At 38.7% G+C, this 23,833-nt stretch overlaps 2 protein-coding genes across 2 annotated transcripts; both read right to left on the bottom strand.

The window, feature by feature from the left end:
- Positions 1–4,481: 4,481 nt before the first annotated feature.
- On the bottom strand, positions 4,482–8,007 carry LOC141845115 (mannan endo-1,4-beta-mannosidase 2-like). The gene is made up of 5 exons (XM_074733164.1): positions 7,443–8,007; positions 7,064–7,261; positions 6,580–6,702; positions 5,441–5,655; positions 4,482–5,229 (listed from the first exon to the last, which is right to left on the bottom strand). The coding sequence occupies exons 1-5, from the start codon at positions 7,875–7,877 to the stop codon at positions 4,836–4,838; spliced, it is 1,365 nt and encodes a 454-aa protein (XP_074589265.1). The 5' UTR covers positions 7,878–8,007; the 3' UTR covers positions 4,482–4,835.
- Positions 8,008–14,660: 6,653 nt separating this feature from the next.
- Positions 14,661–15,413, bottom strand: LOC141845665 (mavicyanin-like). Its single transcript, XM_074733717.1, has 2 exons — positions 15,242–15,413; positions 14,661–15,165 (listed from the first exon to the last, which is right to left on the bottom strand). The coding sequence occupies exons 1-2, from the start codon at positions 15,411–15,413 to the stop codon at positions 14,762–14,764; spliced, it is 576 nt and encodes a 191-aa protein (XP_074589818.1). The 3' UTR covers positions 14,661–14,761.
- Positions 15,414–23,833: the final 8,420 nt, after the last annotated feature.

Below are 23,833 nucleotides of genomic sequence, written 5' to 3'. Positions count from 1 at the left end.
TGATCTATATCTATATCAATAGCAAACTACCGACACAAACTTGGGGATTGAGCATGCTTGAGATGGAGGAATATATGATGAACTCATGTATGGATCCTCTTGGAGTTGATCAATTCTACATTCTTCAAATATCTTGTTCAACCGATGCAAACTTGTAGGATTAAGCATGCTTAACCTCAATTACCTCTTCTTGAATCCAATTTTGAATTGAATGAGGACAAAAGAGGATGACAAAACTCTAATGTCATATCAAATCATATGGAAAAACAATAATGGATTCATCAATGGCTAAGCATGTTGCATATGGACGCGCGATTGTCGGTGTATCCTCTAGGGACGGATTCGAAGAAAAAGAGGTGGGCTGGACCTTAGATGTGGGAAGGGTGGGTTAAGTAAAAAAATTTTTACAAAAGAATCAATGTATAATCTTTGAGTTGGACTAGAGTCCAAGACAACCCTTAAGAATATCTATTCTTGGTATCCTCCTCCACTTGATACATTAGCTAAATAAGTCTTAGCTTTTGTTGCCTCCACTAGTCTCTTCCTCTACTCGTCGAGCAACAACTTTGGCTAAAAGACAATATCTAGTCATTGCCATTCAATTCTCAATATCGTCAACTCACTCAACCAAGACATTGTTATATTCATGAATTAAGTATTTTTGGGACTAGACATGACTTTAGTTTAAATTTTGAAATATATTTCTCGATCATCAAATAGTAGTCAAAAATCACCTGTACCATCCAACAAGACATGGCCTTGGTCTTCTTAAAGGATAGATTAGCAATGGCAAGATCATAGTCAATGTCTATGAGTTAAAATAATCACCAACTAGTTTGGGTTAATTCTTCTAGCAAAGGTCTCATTTTCATGGTTTTATCACCTAAACAATTGATTACAAATGCTTAATTCTTTTTTAGCATTGAGCTTCTTTTGCATTCTAAAGTTGTCTTCTCTCTCAAAATAAATGTATTTATTGGGTTCTTCAATGTTCTAAAATGGATAGTGCTTACCTTCTCTTTGCATCAATTGGAGTAAATAACTTTTATACATCTTTTATTGCTATGATTAATTCTCATACCTATTGAAGTATTATTGGAGTTTTTCAATACATCACTAAAAGCAATACGATACATTGAAACGCAACCAAATGATGCATCATAGGATCTAGCTATCAATCATCTATAAGGCAAAATTGAAAATCGAATGTAATGGCAAACCAAAGGGTTGACATGAATCAAAAGCCAATGTCATTGTTTGTTTACTTGTCACTGATTAAAGTTCCTGCAATGGGCAGAGTCTTCTGCAAGAATAAATGGTAATCAAAGCCCTCGTCTCAATGGGGAAGAGTCCAAGGAGAAAAAAGGATGAAGATTTCAACATGCCTAATTGAAATCAAATAATCCTCTCTTCTTATACTCAGGCCTATCCTGTAGGGATTATCAACCATAAAGCCTATAACTCGTTAACAATCCATTCATATTAATGAACCGGGTTAATAGATCTATAGATACAATCCACATCCAATAGCAGAAACCTTCTTAATACAACATGTATTAGATCACTTAATGAGGTTTAATTTTAATGATAATTATTCACTACAAGAAATACCTATTTTAGCTACGAAATTAACGACGAAAATAATTTTTTGTTGCAATAAAATGACAAAAAGCTAATTTAGCAATGGAAATTAGTTTTTGTCACAAAATTAGTGACGAAAACTAATTTTTGTCGCTAATTCTGTGATGGAAAATAATATTCGTCACTAATTCTGCAACGGAAAAAAATTTCCATCACTAAATAACAATGGAAAATAATTTTCATCACTACTTTTGATGATTTTAGGATTTCCGACCCTAATTTTTTCTTCCCCACAATTTGCTTTCTCCTCATTTTCTTCTCCCAAACTCTCAAATCTTCGGTCTGCATTCTATGCTCTCCGTTCTCCGACGCTTTTACCCTCCAATCTCCGACACTCTGTGTTCTTCGATCTCCGATAAGCTTTTGTCACTTCCCTCTCATCTCTCTATGACACGTTATTGGCCAGGGTGAGCCCGCCCGACAGTGGCCAAGGCCAGCTTTGGCCTTGAACTAAGTCATCCCGACTAACTCCGACATGAGGCCCAGCCTCAGTCGTGGGTGCCAAATTTGATCGGCCGAGAGCTGAGGCCGGCCATGACCTCAGCCCCCAAATTTGGTTGGTAGCTTGGTTGGCCGTGAGATGAGACCCAGCCTCAACCCCTACCGCGAGCTTGGTCGGCTACAAGATAAGGTCCAGCCTCAACCCCCTGCGTTAGCTTTGGCCAGCTACGAGCTGAGACGAAGCCTCGGTTGCTAGCTTGGCCCAGGCCTAGCCGCGAGGTCGGTACCTACCTTGCCACGAGCTTGGTCCCGACCTGACCCAAGTTCAGTTGGTCGTTGAAGATGATGTAATTTATTGGAGAAATAACTATCTTCTTGACATTGACAAGGCAGAGGATTACTCGTGAGCCCTTCAATAAAATTCCAAACCACTTAACGAACATAACATTCTTTGATCCATAGGTATTTCATTCTTCGACCATAACAAATTCCCACCATGATATATAGCTTGTATCTGATTAATTTTTGTCCCTTTTTGTTTTCTATATATTTTTATGAAATTGATGAATGTTTTAAGAGTATCAAATTTATGTTTAATGGTGTCATGCTATTATGAGGATCTAGTTGTTGGTCAGACTTTTGTCTACTATAAAGTTATATTAGAAATAAACATAATAGATTTGGTCAGTCTTACCAAATCTATTGCATACTTTATGATAAATCGTGATCTAATCGTATGTTTTGTGGATCTAGTGCTACGGCCAACTATCTTAGAATTTCTATTTTTTTTAGCACTCGATGCATTTTGCTTCCATCAACAACCTAAGTATTTTCCCATACATCCCAAATCCCATTTGGTACATGAGATGACCTTGTTCCCTTCCTTCTCCATGTGTGTAACAAGTCTTTGTATTGTTCCATATTTTTTTAAATTATGTCTCGTGTCTTGGCTCCCACATATATTTTTTCTGCAACAATTAATATCAAGAAAATTAATATAAAAAGATGCTATATTATATAGTATTATTAATATACAAAATACTTACCAAGAATTTTCCATTATAAAAGTCTTTCGGGTCTTGGTCTACATGTTTCCATGTAATACTAGAAATGCACTAACGCTCTCTAAACTTTTTACTTATATAAGCAGTTACATTATGACTATCAAGAGTAAAACTGCATAAAAAAAATATTCCATCATCAAAATAATAAATAGAAGATTAGATGCATTTGAACTACTAATAAAATCAATACTTATCAATCTCTAATAATCCTCAAAATAATCTGGCCACCATGTTGCTGCAATATCTAACATGATTATATTTGTAAAATAATATTATAACACTTACAATTGAATATTAATAATCAAATGAGAAATTAGTAAAATTTACATGTAAAAAGCAAGATCATGGCTAAAATTTAATCATCGTTATAATATGATTCATTAGCAACATTTAGATTTACTAGTGTATGATCGTTGAGAGCACTAGAGGGGGGTGAATAATGCTTTCGTAACATTTTCGAATTCTTTAAAGTACTCATAAATCCTTACGATTAATCCTTGCGATTAGAGAAGTATAGAATGCAGCGAAAAAATAAAGGACACAAGGAAAGAACACACCGATATTTACTTGATTCACAATCGAAAATCATGTGATTGAAATTTTTGATCATTTATTGGTCATTAATTGCATTTAATGACCAATTACCAATGAAAATATCAATCGCTAAGATAGGTATTTTTGATAGTGATTGTGTGTTGATAAATCATGTGTCACAAACACACAACATAACGTTGCTTTCGCCTTTTCAATGTTAAAAGAATTATTTGCTACCTTAAAGTCAATTATATCTTGCATGATATTCTCTTATATCATTACTTAGTTTGTAAGTTACATATTTATATCTATAGAGAAGTAAACTGAGTTGACTCTTATGATAGACATTAATTCCACAAGTAGGTTTGATATATTTCTTAGATGATATCATGACACTCTAAATTGCAATCTATTGCTGTAATAAAAGATGAAATTCATCATCTCAACAATCTTACATGATCGTTCTCACAATCATTTGTGATGAAATAAATTAGAAAATTACGGTTGACTACTACGGGAGAGGGCATTGTCTCGACTTCGTTCAGTGACATTTGTTGCTTGCTCCTGTTCTACCAAACTCTGACTCTTTCTAAAGTTACTTTCCTTGAACAATTTCCTCTTTGCTTTCCCTGGTCCAGGAGATCCTTCTTCCATGAATTCACAATTGTATTAGAACAACAAAAACAAATAGTTATCTAAATGCAAACAGCACACAAGGTGATTAACATTGTGATAAACAAATCTTAGAACAGATCTCTCAACATCCATATGCTAAAAGCAACAAAGAATCCCATAGGAACTAATAGTTGTCTTATTTATCTCCCTCTCTAATCCACCAACAAAACATGCACCCAAATAGGGAAAGTAAATAAATACTCAGCTCACAGCTTCCAGTTTGCTACTACAATATTTCTTGAGCTTTCATTTAACAATGCCAATATATAGTCAATACATCAAGAGCCTTATCCTTAATTTAAACAGTGATGGGTCAATAAAATTTTCAGTTAATAAAACAGCACAAGATACCTGTATTTGCTTAAATGTGGAACTCAAAGAACTGTTTCACTTTTATTCAGTTCGAAACATCCAAATAATGCTAGTAGAAAGAGCTTTTCCGGATTGGATTAAGCGAAGATGGGGAAAAAATCCTGTGTTTTAGCATATTCTTGAACTTGTGTCAGATGAGTCCTTTTCGAGTTTCAATGACAGTAACCTACATGACTGCTCCTTCAACAAACTATCAACTGAAGGTGTCTGCCCTGGTATGATCCCATAATCATCACTATATTGTTCCATTCCTGGAACCAGTAACTGCCATATCATGGTCCCTGCTCCAGCTCCATTGTTCCTTGCAGACTCGTAGATTTTGTCAAAGATGGATCTGTAAAAGGTAACCCTTTGAGAGTGCTCAAAATTCTTTGATTTTTTGGAGAGGCCAAATTCAGTGAACATGACTGGCTTATGCAGTTCCTGATCACCATCTTCAATGTGTGATGCCACCCATTTGGAAATATAATTGGTTTTCTCGCTAAAATCTGCTTTCAACAACCTACAAAGAACAAAAGCTTCCAAGGCTTAGAATATTCAAAGACATGTGTACTCACACATTCAATTTTAGATATAAATATTTAGTCCATCATGCAAGCTCTTTATACTTGATAATCAGCTACAGAAAGATTCTTTTCATTATCTTCCGTGCAAGATCAATTTAGTTTGTTTTCTAGAAGAAACACAAAGAGAGTGTGTGCTGAGATGAGTACCATTGATCAGGATATACATGGACAGAAGCGAAGTCAACATGAGAGACTTTGGAGTTGAGAAGAAAATCTGATCCCAGAGTGCCATACCACTGCCCTGGATTGATACTTTGCTTCTCTTGTGAACTTACTGGTCCATAGAACCCCTCGAGTCCAATGGTCAAGAGGTGCTTATGATCAATTGTTTTCACAAACTCAGACATGTCTTCAATCCACTCCTATATTGATTTATAAGGTTACCAACTCAAAGCTTGAATGTTTGCATCAAGTAAAACTAATATTTTTTTTTTAAATCACGACAGAAACTATGTGGATAATTGCTTAGGGATGGTGAGGTTGGCTGGTCATAGAAAATAGTGTCATCTATGAAGCAATTAGCTTGACCTAAAGATGGTGCATTCAATTAATTGTGCCAAAAGTAGAAACAACAACACAACACATTTAATATGTGGATGAGGATCAACACAACATCATCATCCTTTTCTATTTGGTATTTGGTCATGTTATGTGATTACCCAACCATATACATTTGATGGCCACATAGCAGTTAAAAATCAACCAATCAAAAAGTCAGTAATTCACCTGAAATTCTAGAAGAATATGCATTGTGTCTACAAAACAAAAACATAGTTAAAGATGTCTTGATCCAACTTATTTGTATACCTAGTGCCACCTGCCATCATAACCGTATGTATGATTGAGAACTTTCTTAGTTTATCATAATTTTGTCCCGCACTGCTAATCGCAATAGCAAAGGTCAGCAAGATGATTGAGTTTGCCCTAGATTAGAAAGCTAAACATACTGCTTCCATTGTTTCTTCGAAGACAGATTGACGGCTAGCTGCCCTTAATTTTGAGCCTAGGAATGAGGTACAAATCTATACGAAAATACTTAGAATTAACTGAAGACAATCCCAATTTTCAATAGCAAAGTTTTATGACTAGTTTAAGTTGTTTCTATTGGCATTTAGTGTTTCCTAACTGAAGACACTGAGCAGCAAAAAATCATGTTTATATACATTTTCAATGTCCTTTCCAGGAAATATATCTTGAATATTTTTTCAGAGAATAGACCTTTACAATTTTCCTTTGCTATATATTGCATAAAACAGAATAAACTTTATATGTATCACAGGACATACTTGGAGAGTGTCACCAGAAGAATCAGATGCGCATTGTGGTTCATTCATCAATTCCCAACCAAAGATTGTGGGATCATCCCTGTATTCTATTCCTGTTATATGGTTCTTCCTTGTCAATATGGTCTGCAGATAAAGCGTATCAGAAACATCACTTTGAACAACATATTCTATAGGAAAAAAATCGAAACAAAATAACAAAATAAATGCTTTCTCTATATATTCTTGTCCAAAATAGTGCTTAAGCCCAGCCCAACCAGGAGCTTGAAACTATCGATCACTAAAACTTCTTTAGTGCCAGTAAACAGATGCAATTTCAATGAGGCATGCTCAAATTTTATCATTCAACTTGTATTGAATATAAATGACAAAGATTGCTCCGAGTGAGGTAAATCCATGAATATATATACAAAATTACAAACACTAGGTTTGTTACTGAGATACCAAGTTGCTAATTTTATGGACTAAATGAGGAAAAAGTAATTACCTTTAAGTAAATCTTGAAGTACTTTCGAATTGAAGGATCAAAGAAGAAAGAATCATTTGAAGAACTCAGCCCAATCCCTTCGTCCCATGCCCATTTGACATATTGTGTCTTCCCACCGTAATGTTGCAAATTGTTTACCAAGCTAAGAAGCAGCCTGATGCCGTGTCTTCTAGCTTCCGCAATTACCCAATCCAACGCCTGCCACAAGCCTAGTTAAAATTCCGAGCAGGCAGAAGGCCGATTTTGATAAGAACGCTATGTTCCTATGAATCAAAACTATGAGCAAAAGAAAGATCTGATTCCTGATCTTTAAAGCATGGTAAAGGCACACAACACTAGGCAATTCCTAGTTCAAGAACCCTAGAAAAAGAAACCGTACCTTGAAGATGCGCTCATCGAATATGCCGAGGGAAACCTGAAGCGCGTGGTAGGTTCCATCATTGAACGCCCAAGTCCTGCAGACCGTCATCCCCATCTTCGCGCCGATCTGGAACATCTCCGTTACCCTCGGCTTGCTGAACTCCTCCGCCGCTTGGTCCAGCATCCAGTACGAGTTCCACCCGTTGACGTAGAACGCCCTCCCATCGAGCACGAACTGGGTGCCATTCCTCCCCACGAAGCTCAACTCCGCGCGTCCCGGAGAGGGCCTGAAGTCCCCAAAGGAGAAGTAGATGAAGGCCGCAAAGAAGGCGATTCCAAGAAGGGGGCAAGCCAGCCCATTCCCTGATCTCACCCTGCCGTGGCCAGCAAAATGCTTAAGCCAGCCACCGCCGCCGCCGCCGCCGCCGCCGCCGCTGTGCCTACCGGGGCTCATCGTTCGCTCTGAAAGCTTGCAGGCGGAGGAGGAACCTCGGCAGGGATCGATCTACGAGAGAAGTTCGCAAGATGAGATCAGAATCTTCGAGATTGAAGAAATACCACATGCAGCAGCTGCGAATTTGGTGGGCAGTTGGCGTCACAATGGCTCGGCTCTTCGCAGTAGTATAAAATTAAATACTCTAAAATATTTAGGTGCCAATGAAAATAGTCCATAAAATTTTGATTAAAATTATTTTAATATTAATTAAAATTATTCAAAAGTTGACATTGCTTGAACTTTAGTTAAAGTTGTCCCGGGGTCATAGTACCGCGGTAAGACATTCAGATTGTCACCTAGGCATCTCGATCCTCAACTATGACGTATTTGTAGAAATTTTTTTCCAAATGGGGATCGCAATCAAAGGATGCTGGGTATCTGGGTTGGCCGCTGCGTGCACTTCCCGATTTATCCTAGTGGCTGATGGAAAACTTCCGTGGGACCGAACCGGTCACCCCTAGGATTGAGTCAATGCTATTAACTGGGATTATCATTTTTTTTAATTAAAATTAATTTTGACCAATTGGTCAAATTTTAATTAAAATCTGAAGATAAATGAGCAATTATGATAATATTACAGTAGACTATATTAATATTGGAGCAGTTTTACTAAAACTTTTATAATATGTCTTTTTCATGTCTACTCGTTCAAAAACACCACTAGAGTTTTAAGATTATCAAAATGCCCCTAAAGCTCAAGCATTTTACTCTTTTCAAATACCCCCAATAGTTTTAAAATTATCAAAATACTCCTAAAATTTAGAAAGTATTATTCTCTAATTGTAACCACCACTGTACTTACTAACACAACTACTCGTTCAAAAACACCAGTAGAGTTTTAAGATTATCAAAATGCCCCTAAAGCTCCAGCATTCTACTCTTTTCAAATACCCCCAATAGTTTTAAAATTATCAAAATACTCCAAAAATTTAGAAACTATTATTTTCTAATTGTAACCACTGCTGTACTTACTAACACAACTCGGGATTGTCCCCTGGGCTATGATACAATGACAAAGAGCCTTCATAGTTAATCAAACATCTATGAATCAATTTTTAACTGTAGTGCGCTACTGATTAATTTCTTCCGATGGGAAGATAACTCTCGGACGGTGACTATGAAGTAATTCATCATTTGTATCTTCGGATTTACTTTGGTGATTGATGAAAAATTTCTACTGGTGATTGATGAAAAATTTCTATGTGACTAAATCGATGATCTTCAAAATTAATTAATTCAAAAAATTAAATATCTAAATTAATAAAAAAATACACAACTTGGGGGCAATTTGATGATTTTCAAATCCTTTAAAATCTTAGGAAAAAGAATATTCTCGTGATGTATATTTTTTTACTATGGCTTATTAAAAAGAATAGTGATGATGGTTGTTCTTTCTCATAAAAAAAGGTAATATTTATTAATAGGGGATATTAATAATTGGTGATTTGGTGGGTGACGTGTATCGATCTTTAATCCAACCAACCAATCAATTATTGTGTGTTTGGGCTTCACAAGTGAGCTGTCCCAATCTTTGCTCGTCCAAATAAATATGAGGAAAAGTTGGGAGTTTAATGCTTAGTTTTAGGTGGTAAGGTGTATAAATTCACATTAAATATATAAATTATTATACATAAAATAATATTATATTAAAAATATTTTTTTATCAATTTAATTAAAAATATTTTCACTTGATCAAAATTATTTTAAAATTATTATAGTAATTATATCATAGCTATAATAATAATTTTAAAATAATTTTGATAACTTTGATCAATTTTAAATAATTTTAGTCATATAAAAAGCATTTTTGATATAAAAAGTAATTTTAATCCTACGTAATAATTTTTACTAAATTAAATTTAAAATACTAAATTAATTTATTTTAATATATTGTAACAGTCATCCTTAATAATGTTAAAATAAGAATACTTTTATATATATATATATACACGCAACTCGCCGGCGGTCCGGCGGTGACCGGATTGCGGCGCGATTTGGCCGGAATCCGGCCGATTTCGGCCGGAATCGGGCCGGATTTCGGCCGGCCGAAATCGGGCGACACGGCCGGAGACCGGCCGCGGTCGACGCGTCGGCGCCGGGCGCGTCGACCGCGACCGGTCTCCGGCCGTGATTTGGCCGGAATCCGGCCGATTTCGGCCGGAATCGGCCAACAGTGTCTGTCGCCCGCCGGCGCCGGCCAAATCGCGGCCGGAGACCGGCCGCGGCCGGTCTCCGGGCGCGTCGACCGCGGCCGTTCTCCGGCCGCGATTCGGCCGGATTCCGGGCGACAGCGGCGCCAGCCACTGCTGCCGTGTTTCGGCCGGAATTCCGGCCGGATTCTGGCCCAACCCAGACCGAAATTCGATGTCGGGATGTGCGCCGTCGAGTTGCGGTTCCAACGGATCCGGTCCGGCGGCTGGCGGTGGTCGGACGGCGATGAACGGGAGGCGGAAGCGCGCGAACGTCGGAGGAGTGCGCACGGGGTGCTCAGGAGATCGGTGCTCAGGATAGCTGTTCTCTATATATATATATATATATATATATATATATATATATATATATATATATATATATAATAAAATGATACCATTCCTATTTTTCCGAAGTGATCCGGATGCTCGGATATTTCTATCGCGCATAGACTTACACGCAAGATATATATATATATATATAGAAAAATGCTATGCTGCGCGATGAGGAATCTGCGACTCGTGTGTGACACCCGCGACCCACCATCATTGTTGCCACCCTCACCGTGCCATTCGGCCACCACCGACCTCTCCCTCAGGCGCGATCGACGCACAGTTTGTCGGCGCTCTATTCGACGTCGGATTTTGATCAGATAGTGGTCGGAATCCGAGGAATTTCGGTCGGAAACAAGGTCGGCAGTGGCGCGGCCGCGATCGGCGCTGTGTCCGGCCAATTCATCGGATTCCGACCACTATCCGATCGGAATTCGCCGTCGGACGAAGCACCGGCGAGCGACGCGTCAATCGCGGCCAAGTCAGCGGTCGATGGAAGCCGGACGGGGTAGCGGCAGCGGCGATGGATCAGGGCGTCACGCACGGATGTGTCGCATAGGAGAGCATTCTCGTGTGTGTATATATAGAGAAGTGATCTGCCGCGCGATAAACGCCGCGCGACAGCGTGCGCGACAGCCGACCTCCCTTCGTTCATCGTTGTCGTTCGTCACCGTCCGATCACCGTTGGCCGCAATTTCGGACTCGTTGGAAGCGCAACTCGACGGCGCACACATTGGCATCGGATTCCGGCCGGATTGTGGCCGGAATCCGGCCGGAATCTGGCCAGAAACGCGACAGAGGATCTGTTCGGCGCTTTCAGCGGAAATCGGCCGGAATCCGACCGAATCACGGCCGGAGATCGGCCGCGGTCGACGCGCCGGCGCCAGGCGCGTCAACCGCGGCCGGAATCCGGCCGAATCGCTGGCCGCGATTCGGCCGGATTCCGGCCGATTTCGGCCGGAATCGGCCAACAGCATCTGTTGGACGATTCCGGCCGAATCACGGCCGGAGACCGGCTGCGGTCGATGCGCCGGCGCCGGGCGCGTCGACCGCGGCCGGTCTCCGGACGTGAGTCGGCCGGAATCGCCCAACAGACGCTCTGTCGCTTTTCTGGCCGGATTTCGGCCGGATTCCGGCCACAATCCGGCTGGAATCCGGGCCCGGCCGGAGCGCCGGCGAGTTGGCCTTCCAACGCATCCGGTCCGGCGGCCGTTGGTGGCCGGATATATATATATCGCGGATGGGTGCGCAAAGAAATATATATACACAAAGAAATTTTTTTAATAAAAATAATAAAAAGATTATTTTAAAAAAAAATGTTACCTAATTATTTTTTTAAAATCACACAGTAAGATGGGCACCGACGAAGGCTGGTAAATTGAGCATGTGGTGTCCTTTTGCCCCTTGGAAGTGGGCCCGCGTTTGGTGGCCGTGCCGCAGTCAGTCAGTTGGGACGAAGTAACAGAGGACCAACTCGCCGACAACGCCAGGTTCCAACAGCAATCTCCGCTTATTAATTCTTCTTTATTACAATATTCTAAAAAGCAATTATCCATCCTAATGATTCGTTCCCCTAATTATCAAACAATAATTTCTTCTAACAACGGCGATTAACTTTGATAATTGTTGTAGCGGCAGAGCCTCATTATCATAATTAATTCATAAACGGAGGGAATTTTCTTTTATTCCCCCCTACTTTTTTAAAATTTGTTTCTTGTTACCCTTAGAATTTGTAACTTAAGAGAGCGAAATAAAACACCTCTCAACTTTTAGCTCCAATTTAACATTCCATTCAAGTTCTTACTGTTGAATTTGTCAATGTTTGTCGAAGCCTCTATTGTTCTAAATTTTGAAAACTAACAATCTCGATTGACTTTGATATATATCATCTGTTCGATCATAAGTACCTCTAATACTAGTAGATGGGATTGAAGTTCATTCTATCATTTGTTAGTTTTATTTACAGGTTCATTTTCTCAAAGGAATTATAGAGAAAGAAGTAAATAATTTGATAAATGAAGAGGAACCGCCTCTATATTAAATAAAAAAAAAAATTAAACCAAAATAAGACGTCTAAACTCAACCCAAATAAGTATTTATGTTGCTCCTGTATCAATCGCTCCCGGATTGAAAAGAACTCGTCCTCAAATTTAGGTTTTGCTCACTAAGTGGTAGCCAAAAGGAAGATCTTCTGGCCTCAACTCGGTAAAATCCCCTAACAACTGTTGCACTTCTATCAGTAAATTAGGATCTATATCAATTGCATTGTTCTTGTAAGGCAGTAAAGCATAGACTATGTCTCGTGTCTCATCTCATCTAAAACCCTAGACATATAAAGTAAGTTAGTATTATTGGTTACCAAGGTAGAAGTGGTTCCTTCCTATCGGAGCGTCAACACAATCTTCTTTCCCTTGATGCTAAAGGTATATATATTCTTCCATCCATCATGAATAACATTGTAATCATACTCACTATCTTTAGTCAGCCACGACAACTGATATGATTTAAGATGACAGCTCGTCTTCAACTGAATTTCTAGATAGCCTCCTAGTATACAATGTTCTGGCAACTATCATTGTCAATGATCATTTTGCACACTTTATCTACGATTATGCATATTGTGCAGAAAATATTAGTTCTCAAATAATCATATCTTGAATCACTCTTGGAGGTCAGCAGAATGTTGCGAATGACTAATGTCTTATGACCATCACCATAAAGTACCTCATCAATTTCATCATCGTCATACACATCATACACCAGCTTGCTAGCTATCTGTCTCATCTTCCATGTCTTTCTTAATCAATAAATTGTTGTCCTATGGTGACTGTCTTGAGGATAAGTTGACCAATGGCTTTGGTTGTCCCTAATCATTAGTTTTCAATTATGTGGCTTTTCATCAATCAAGGCACATTAGGAACTTGCATCTTGCCAACAAGATTTGAGAGTGATTAAAAGGAAGAAAGTGACCTTTCATCTTCTTTTCTTCATCTTCTCTTAATTAGTAATCTTGGATTTGATATGTTGGTCTTGTGAGCGTCACAAATGCTACCACCATATGGATGCTTGGCCGTTGAGTTTGATAATAACCAATTTTACTTTCACATGATTAGGTGCTTCCTTATAATAAAAACTCCTCTCCACTTCGTTAAGCAATCAATGAATTCTTCGATTCGTAGCGTACCAAAAAATTTGAGAAAATCAACTAGAAACTCGATATCTCCATACTGCTCCTCTCAACCATGACTTTCTCGATTATGATAGGAGTTTTCAAAAGTGAAAATAGAATTAAAATAAGAGAACTTACGACCTTTAAGATCTCGCATAACTAAATGTTGAGTTAATTCTGCGACTTGTCTCTATAATCTTCAAGTATTTCATCTTCGGTGCTATGATCACGGTGCGAGGCTTCCTCAGTCGGAATTTATTTGTTACAACCACGATTCGATGAGATCTAAAGACTTTGATACCAACTGACGTTGGGGACAGAATAATGATTTTTCTGTGGGCTCATTGTCTCAGAGGAATTGCAGAGAAAGACGTAGAAAATTTGATAAACGAAGAGGAGTTTGCCTTTAAGTTTAAGCGAAAAAAAACTTTATTAAACCAAAATAAGATGTTTGACCTCAATCCAAATAAGTGTTTAAAAAGCCTAAAAATCCTCAAAAAAAAACTAACAAAACAAACTCTAAAAGATCAAAGTTAGGTCATTTGGTGACCCAACTTGCTTGAGCCGTGGTTGCACCACACGGCCATGTCGGCTGGCACGACTGTGCCAAGGAGCACAGCTAAGTCGTGTTCTCTACTAGAACGCTACACTTCACTTCCTCGAGAAACAGAATGCAATACAGTCATATCAAGGGATACTACCTGATCGTGTTGGCCGTTAGAAAGTTCGATTTCACTTCACCATTGCTCAGAATGAAGTACGAACGTGTCAAGAGGCATAGACTGGCCGTGTTTATTGGATGCCTAGATTGCTTCCACATCAATATATGAGAGAATTGCACAAGACATATGAGGAACTTAACGCGATTTGCTGTCAAGATATGTCCATCAAGAGAATCCAAACTTAAAATATATGAGAGAAAGGTATAATGAGTATTAGACCGTAAACCACACCTTATATAACAGTCTTCTCAATCTACACTTGGCTAAGGCTCTTTTGTTAAGTAAAATGATAACTAAGACTCCTTTATTAATAAAGTGCATTCAAGTATGATATTTATTCATAAATTTGTGTTAAATGGCTAAAAAAATCATACAAAACCACAAAATATAAATCTCAAACCAATTCATCATCATCGCAATAATGCTTGATCAACCAAGAAATGCACCGCCCCAAACCATGGCAGCCATCGCTAACCCAACCGAAAATTTTGAACTGGCCGCAGAAGACGTCGGCCGCGACGGCGGCGGCGGCGGAGTACTCCCGCCGGGCGACGAAGGAGGCGGAGCCAACGGTGGCGGCGAGGATGGAAACGCCGGCGGCGGCGGACTGCCGGTCGTGTGGTTCCTGATGGCCAACACCACCACCACGAGCTTCTGCCCCTGGTCGCAGTGCCCAGACGCGCCGCTGATGAAGAAGAACGGCCCGGAGCGGCCCAACAGGAACGACGTGCTGCCGTCGGTGAAGTTCTGCCCCGGATCGGTGGCGTTGCACGAGTCAAAGGCCGCCTCCGTCACCACCAGCACCGAGTCATTCCCCTGCTGGTACCTGAAAACTACACGCAATACAACACACCAAAATGATCAACCGATCGATCGATCGATCAAACTCCCCGCCCAATGACTGATTACCGAGCGTGTCGTTGACTTGGAAGCGATTCCGACCGGCCCAGCTGCTGTAGCTCTCGCGAGGGTGCTCCACCCATCCATCCCGGCCGCCGACGTAGAACACATATCCCCGGCAAGGAGAAGCGCACACCAAAGCCGCCGCCACCACGACCACCAGCACCACAACTGAATCCATCAGAAGAAGATCGCTCCAGAGACAGATTAACGGTGCAATATATATATATACATAGAAGAAGAAGAAGAAGAAGAAGAAGTAATGGCGGTGATAATTGCAAGGAAAACAGCAAATATCTTATTCTCCTAAATGAAAAAAACAAAACCAAAAACCATTGGAATCATCACGTACGCTGATGTGATTTCCTGCTGACTCAACGTTATCAGTGTTGATCAATCGCACACTTGTCTAAATCTGAACTGAAAGTATTATATTATTTTTCAGATCGGCGTTGTTTGTGCAAGTAGTTCACATCACGTTATGGTATTTTAGTGTCTTTGCAGAGGGCATCTGAAGCATTTCTGATCCTGAGCAATTAGCTGTAAGAATGTCTGCTTCTGCTGAAAACTAAGATTTGTTGTCTTTTTCTTTGGGTCACAAGTGGTTATTGGTTTTGCTGTCAGCAGGTTTTTATATATTCATAAGTTTGTCGTAGTTTTACATAAACTCTGGTCAACTTCTCAGCGTGGAGACCATCTGTCCACTTGGGAATATTATCTTCAATATAAGAAATATGGTGAGGTGAGGTATCCCTTTTATTTTTATTTTGAGTAATTTTTATTTGAGAACGATCGTATGGGAAGTCGCTGGAGTACGGATTTTATATTGTACTAAAAGGTAATTTTATCTACACTATTAACTCTCTGTCCAAATAAAAGCAGTAGTGCTCCAATTCTGGTCTCAATTATTACCGATTGAGTACACCTCCCCTCGCACGATCAGTTGCCTTCTTCTCTTTAGTAAAAGATAGAATTCATTACTCTAGTGACCTTATATGTCGGTTCTATGATCATCTATAAAAAAGTAAAATTACCTTCTTCCTCGAACCTAGTTTGAAGCCATAGAGGTGACCTAAGGTTTCAGTACATCTTTTCTTCTTAGCCATAGTGTTCTATTTCTTTCTACCGCTGAACCAGATCACACCAAACTGCTGGTGTTCCATGGTGGTTTCTTCATGATCATGACCTACTATGGATTGCCCTTACAGTGTGACTCTCATTTGTTGGTGCAATCAACCTTCAATATTTTAATATTTATTTTATAATATGTCTAATTATGAGATCTGATCAAAGTTGGTCAAATAATTTGATCAAGGTTGATAAAGATAATAACAAGTTATGATATGTTAAGGCTGACTTAGATGCTCCCATAGTTAAGTTGGTTACAATGGAACAGAGTTGTTAAAATAAATAAGGATTGAATTTCAATGCCAAGATTCCTCCTTTATTATACAACCGCAGCTTCTCGATTTATCTCCTCACAGATAGTTATGGAACCGTTAAGGTGATGAATTTCATCTTTTACCGAAGTTAAGGCTGGCTTAGATAAGGAAAAAATCTAATTAGATCAAAATTGATCGGATGACTTATAAAAAAAAATAAGTTGGTGAGAAATTTAAACAGATTAATGTAGACTGAATATTTGATAGACAAATAAAAAGTATTTACAGGTCAAGATTAATCGGAAAATTTTCATCAGGTAATTGGGCCACCGTCGGGCCCATGGACCGCCCATTTATTCTATTTGTGGAGGCCTAATATGGCAAAATACCATCGAGACTGCTGATCTATTAAACAATATAATTAGTGAGTTTTTACTAGAAATTTTTGAGTAATTTCTATTAAAATGGCCGGTCCATGGGCCCAACGGTGGCCCAATTATGTATATCCTGATCATTAGACAGCAGAAATCAAGAAATTGAAAATTTTTTTTTTGTTAAAAATCGAAAGGGTGCTTGTTAATCACCAAATCGTTACAACTTGAAGCAACATTAATTCAAATTTATTGTGCATAAAGTAACAATTTATTAAAATATCATTTTTCAACTTAATTAGATTTATTGTATATTAATTAAAAAATCACTTTAACTTATTAGCATCGTTTCAATACCAACTATAAACGTTTTGACCCGGAACAATTTGGAAGGCATCCATATTGTAGACCTATTACGTATTGGACCAATAAAGGCAGTTTGGGACTTAGATGAAGCTCAATCAAGAGAGGCAGTAGCTCTCTAGGAGGCTTCCAATAGATTGACCCATATGGAGTTGATAGTGGAGGAGGTTAAGGCGGTTGCAACCTTCAAAGAAAAAATTAGAGTTGAACTTTGGTCTGCCCAAGCGAAAGAGAAAAGGAGGTGGCAGCTCTGAAAGCCAAGCTAGATCAGAGGGTCTTGGATGAGGTCGAGTGGTAAATTGTGAACCAACATCTTCTTTCAGTCCAGCTTTGAAGGATGTCAAAGGCAATGTGAAGTGGTCGGAGTACTCTTGCTAGGTGGGAAGACTCTTGATACTAGACATCGGGGAAGCTTTCGAAAGGCTGCCCAAAGAAGATGTGTTCAAGTCGTATCTTTCATAGCACCAAGTCCCCATATGAAAAGATCTAGGAACTACTCGTCTGTTGTAAGCACGACAAACTCGATTTTGACATCTGTAGTGCTCCATTCGGTAGAAAGCCTGAGTCCTCCTGTCCTCCACCATATCAAGTTGCTTGGCCTGGGCAGTCTCATTGTCTGAGTTGTTTCCACACCAAGTTTCACAGGCAAGATAGTCTTAGACCCATACATCATACTAAAAAGAGTTTCTCCTATGGTCGTTCGGGGAGTGGTATGAAAAGACCACAACACATTTGACAGTTCCTCTACTCAGGCCCCTCCTTCAACCAGTGAACCAGGTTCCGATTAATAACTTCTAATTGCTATTACTTTGAGGGTAGGCAACAAAAGTGAAAACATGCTGGATCTTCAGTTCCTTGCACCAGGCCTGCACTCTCTTATCTTGAAAATATTGCCCATTGTCTGAGATGAACTTCTGAGCCAGAGGCTCCATTTTCACTCACTTAGAGAAATAATCAATAATGATAATCAGAAACCTCTTCTGAGCCGTGAGGAGGGAAAGGGTCAAACAATGTATACTCCCCATTGATCAAAAGGATTTGCCACAATCAAGGGCTTCAAGTATCATAGTTTCTGCCAGGAGAGTTGACCAAGTCTAGTGGATTGGTGATTTAAAATAGGATCATTGACATGTCTATATTGTATGGTGGTTGTTTTTACATTTGGGAATTGGTTCTCTTCATACATACTTAACTTTAATGTCTGAAATTGATTCTTTTACATACATACACATATAATAACCATAGGAACATGACTAAACATGACCAATTATTTTGCATTTTTGCCATTAAAATTATTTTTTTAATGTTGTTATTATTCACTAACTTGATATTTGATTTAATATTATTGTTATTAATTATTATTCACCTATTTGAAATAATTTCATCTTTTCAGTATTAAAGGTTTCAAATGGGGAAAACCAAAACGATTGATAAATTTTTTCAAAGGAAGAGAGCAAATGAACTTGATCCAGCGGCTCTTATAACTTCATCAACAAGATCAAATAACAATAATCTTCCACCTGAAATTCTTCATAAAAGATTCAAAAATACATAAGTTGAAGTGGTTGATCTCAATTCTTTAGAGCGTGATCCAGGATTGCAGCAAGGGCCACGAATGCCATGTGAGGATCCTATATGACTTTCAGTCTGACGAACTCTCACTAGCAATTGAGAAAGCTTCCCACACACAAATACTTCATGTGCTTTCGGTGAGAGTGAAAAATGCAACGTCATTTTTTTTGGACTTGTTCTTCATACCACGGCTTTGATATGGCGCTAGTAATATGAGGGGTGAGTTTAATGGATTGCTAACCTGCTTATTATGTTCATTGTTTTGCTCATCGCATTGGATGAAGCATCAAAAAATAGCAATAACTTTTATAGTTAATATTGTTGGTTCTCTTTTGCTTAAGGTTATGGATGATGGGCTTCCTTCTCAACGCAGATGCAACATCTGTTTATGATGAAATGACTACTTTTGATTTTGTATTCATCTTAACCACCAAGAATTAGCCTTGTCTTTTATGCTTCAATAGATTCACAATTGCAAGAAATTAATGGGCGCTTTAATGATGATGCTATGGAATTGCTCATTCTTAGTAATGTCTTGAATCCTAAAAATGCAGTTAAGCATTGTAGGTAGCTTGTTTTTAGGATTGAACGATCATTTTCTGCGATGAATATCGTGAAAACAAGACTTCGGAGCAAAATGGAGGATGCTTTTCTCTCAGGGTATATATTGAAAGGGAAATTGCTAAAAATGTGAGCTATCATTGAAGACTTCGAATTCCTTTTAGTTAGAGGTAAATGAAGAACATTATTTTTACATCCTCGAGCATTTTGAACTCTTTGCACTAATCATTTTATTGCTTCGTGTGTATTTTATATGGAACAGGTAATTATCGGCGGCGGAGGTGGAAAATGTCTCTCCCTAATACGTGGTCCTAGGCAGATTACTACCACCGATGAAATCTTTTAGAGATCTGTACAAATTAATTTTTGCTATCAAAATCATCAGTAGAGTTGATGGGTAACTGAACTTTTTACTGTGATGTTTTCTTACTTCCTTGTTGCTAAGACTGAATGGTATATGTGGATAGTGAATCTTCCAGTAAATGTTATTTTCGTCTAAAAACTTTATTCTACCAAACCATTTTGGTTGCTAAGTTCTTCCTTCACTTTTAGTGCTCGTGCCTATACTTACAGATAGAAAATTGACTTTATCACTGTGCCCATCTACCTTGTTTTGTTTTTCAAACTTTTGTAATGGCATTGACTTAATGGGTGGACCAATGAGAAGATTTAATAATTTGATCATTCAGTTGATGGTAATTATGTTTTGGGAGATTTATTGATTGCTATGTCACAATGAATAGATCGTCCTTCAAGTAGCAGGAACTGCCAGCTGACCAAGTCTTGATTATAACTCTTGTCTTATTGTTGTATGGTAGGCCCGCATTGACTTTCACATGCTCCACCATGAATTTCCTATAGGATATATTCCATCTCCTGATACTTCTTAAACTCCTTCAAGTAGCAGGAACTACTCGATAAGCCCACATTGGATGAATTAGCTTTGTCCATCAATTTTTCTCCTCCGGGTTATGGTTTGTCCTGACCTGCGATACTAGCTCTATTAGGAATATACCACTTCCCTGGTCGTCCAGTTCCCCAGCGAACTGGCCTGTGGGCTAATTTGGCAGCCCTACGATTCTCGATTGTAGAAATATGCTTCATGAGGACTTCTAGAAAATGCTCCTTAGCCTGCTCCAATATTGTCTCACTCACAATACTTCAACAATTTCTCATCTTTGATATCAAAAGTGCCCTTTACTTACTGCATCATCAGCTGTGAGTCCAGATGTACAATGTCTAGTGTCCAGCCAGCAAGGCTTCATACTCTGTCTCATTGTTGGATGCTCGAAAATGCAATCGAACGACTAGCTTTATTCCATACCAGTGTGGGGATATCAACACTACCCCCATGCTGCTACCTTCATTGCTTGATGAACCATTCTAAAAAATCTTCTAAGGAACTATTCTAAAAAAACTTCTAAGGATCAACCTCCTCCTTGTGTACAATTTCCACCAGAAAGTCCACAAGTTCTTCAACTTTAATAGATTGTCGGGGCTGGAATTCAAGATCATATCTACTCAATTCCATAGCTCATCTACTTGATCCCTACATGTTGCTACACGCACCTTCAGGTTGTCAAGGGCATGGGCCAGTATGAAACCACCACTATCATTTGTGATAGGTATAGCTTTGCATGGGCAGTGTACTCAGGTAAGGGCCTAGAGTTGACTTCATCTGTCTACCATTGTGCAAGCATCGTCCTACGTCAGGTTTGCTAATGTAGGACCTTTGCCTAACAATGCATGTTGCATTGATACTCAATTAAAACATTGTGATCAAGGATAGATAAATTTAAGAATCGGAGAGGTCTAGCTCGAGAGGGGTATTCTTGAGCGGGAATGTTCCCGTGACTCAAGCTGACATGTAGAGGACGTTCTTGGTCAGAAATATTCTTGTGCTATTTGGTAGCTAGTCAGTAATGTCTTTCCGGAGATGTTCCAAAGCGGAAATATTTCCAAGTTGTAATGACTTTCTACGATGTTCTCGAGCGGGGTGTTCCCGAGCTACAATGACTTTTCAGGGGTGTTCCCGAATAGGGATATTCCAGAGCTGCAATGACTTTTCAAGGATATTCCTGAGCGGGGATACTCCAAAATTGCAATGACTTTCTAGAAATGTTCCTGAGCAGTGATGTTTCTCGACTGCAATAACTTTTCGAGGATGTTCTCGACCTGCAATGAATGCCTTTCCAGAGATCTGTCTTCTTGTTTGTCTGGTCATATCACTGGTCGGCACATATAGACCACTCGAGTATATGTGTTCAGGGTGGAAATTGCGAGACATATCAAAGATCAATGGCAGTTCAATGCATCCATGTTAGTTTAGTCAAAGAAGGTATTCTGATACTCGCATGTGATGCTCATTTAATGTAATCGATTTGCCGTGTGAATTTTGATTGATTTATTGAGAACTACAAGATGGGAACTAATTGGTATGTTTTCTGTGCATTCTTTTAAATTAAAGTTTAATGTGTGTAGGTGACTCAAACACCCAATTTGATTATGATAATCAATTTATCTTACGGCCATTCTTGCCTTGATTCAATTTGTGACTTTCATTGACTTATGCACAAAGAGTCTAACGTAAATTGTGACCTTTGAAATTCATTTTGCAATCAACTCTTGGCGATGCGATGGATTTTCTGGATAACGAGGATTTAAATCTCACTTAGGGCACATTACACTTATAAAATTTGAAAATTTTATGATGTTGAATTGTTTGCAAGGATCCATTTGTATTTTCCAATTTATCTTGGCGGCTAATGAGAAATTTTCATGGAGTTGGGTCAATAACCTCTAGGATTAATCGAATCTTAAGAATTGAATACCTAAAATACTATTAAAAATGAATTAAAGTGTGTAGCATTGTAGTTGAGCATTTAAGTATGAGTCTACAAGTTCTAAATTTCTATCCTTAACCTCATTTACAATTTAGTTTACATAGAAAATTTATACAAAGAATCTATTTTCACTCCTTTTAAGAAAACCACCTTTTAAAATTATTGATGATTAATTGATAGAATTAGAATTAATTGATAATTATATGCTCTTATTATAATTACTTGATTGTTGGTATTTGTTTGGGTAAATATGGTCATTTTAGATTATAGAATATTGTTCATGTGAATTATATGTAATTGTTCATGTGAATAATAACAATCTAAAGGCTTGCTTTATTAGTCTAATGACTATTGATATAAATTATATGCATTATATAATCTGGTGTTAAAGAAAGGGTAAATGGTAGATATTGGTGCCAAATAACATTAATTAAATATATAAGCATGGACTTAGGAAAACAATTAATGTTACTTAAATCTATATGTTAGGCTTCAAGCCCACACCACCAACAAAATATTTAAAACTTCAATATTTATTTCTTCTATAACAAAAATGATAAATCCCAGTCAGTCTCATGGACTTAATCCCTGAGGGTGGTCGGTCCGGTCCCACGGAAATTTTCCACCGACCATCAGGGTAAATCAGGAAGCGCATACGGCGGCCAATCCAGATGCCCAGCATCCTTTGATTGCGTTCTCCGGGGCAATGGTGAAAGAAAATTCTTGTGACAAATACGTCGTAGTTATGTTCAAAATTATTTTAATATTAATTAAAATGATTTTAATCTAGTTAAAATTAATGTAACATGATCAAAATTGATCAAATACTATTGGAGCAACATCAACAAAACTACTATACCATAGAGCAGTTGATCAAAATTGTTTAAAGTAGTATTGATTATATTGGAATAATTTTATCAAAGTTATTTCAATTATAATAATTTTGATTAAAATTATTATCTCAACCATAGAATAAAAATATTTTTAGAATATGATAATTTTTTTAATTTTTTTTTAAAAATGGGTTAATTACAGCTCATCAACTATCCAACAAATCCAGCTCCACCCATGCATATCTCCTGTAAAATATCTGATCGATCGATTCGACGCCGAAAAATAAAAGAAAAAGGAAAAAAAAAAGAAAGAGACACACGAGTCGCCTTCAGTCGGTTTTTTATCGCATTAAACTCTCCCCCAGCAAGATTCAGCTCCCGTGGCCGGTGGAACAAATATCACAACCTAAATCCTAAAAGAATCTAACGCGTACTTTAAGCGCAATCTAACGACTTTATTAACGTGAGGCCAGATTCCGTTCCACGTAGATGGGGCAGGCTCCAGATCTTTCGCTGAGACAAAGATTTAGCTCCCGACCATCTCGGCCGTCCGATCGCGGACGGTGGGTCCTCCGTCGTCCACGTAGCCCTCGGCGCCGCCTTCCCGTTCGCTCCGAGGATGCTTCCGCGGATCCGTGTCGGCGTCGACCGTGGACGGCTGGATCGGGCATGGGAC

This window comes from Curcuma longa, chromosome 14 (genome assembly GCF_044706935.1).
Source record: "Curcuma longa cultivar G26 ecotype Majalengka, Jawa Barat chromosome 14, ITB_CL_G26_1.1, whole genome shotgun sequence".
NCBI lineage: Eukaryota > Viridiplantae > Streptophyta > Magnoliopsida > Zingiberales > Zingiberaceae > Curcuma > Curcuma longa.
The sequence above is the reverse complement of the archived record's forward strand: the minus strand, read 5'-3'. Positions and strand labels throughout refer to the sequence as shown.

What these genes read in the sequence shown, in the direction of transcription:
- LOC141845115 (XM_074733164.1), bottom strand. Translation starts at nt 7,877, where the DNA reads ATGAGCCCCGGTAGGCACAGCGGCGGCGGCGGCGGCGGCGGCGGCGGT. An exon ending in CTTCTGGTGACACTCTCCAA is followed by an intron (nt 5,656 to 6,579) that starts GTATGTCCTGTG and finishes AAATCAATATAG; the next exon opens with GAGTGGATTGAAGACATGTC. An exon ending in CATGTATATCCTGATCAATG is followed by an intron (nt 5,230 to 5,440) that starts GTACTCATCTCA and finishes TGTTCTTTGTAG; the next exon opens with GTTGTTGAAAGCAGATTTTA.
- LOC141845665 (XM_074733717.1), bottom strand. Translation starts at nt 15,413, where the DNA reads ATGGATTCAGTTGTGGTGCTGGTGGTCGTGGTGGCGGCGGCTTTGGTG. An exon ending in CCAAGTCAACGACACGCTCG is followed by an intron (nt 15,166 to 15,241) that starts GTAATCAGTCAT and finishes TATTGCGTGTAG; the next exon opens with TTTTCAGGTACCAGCAGGGG.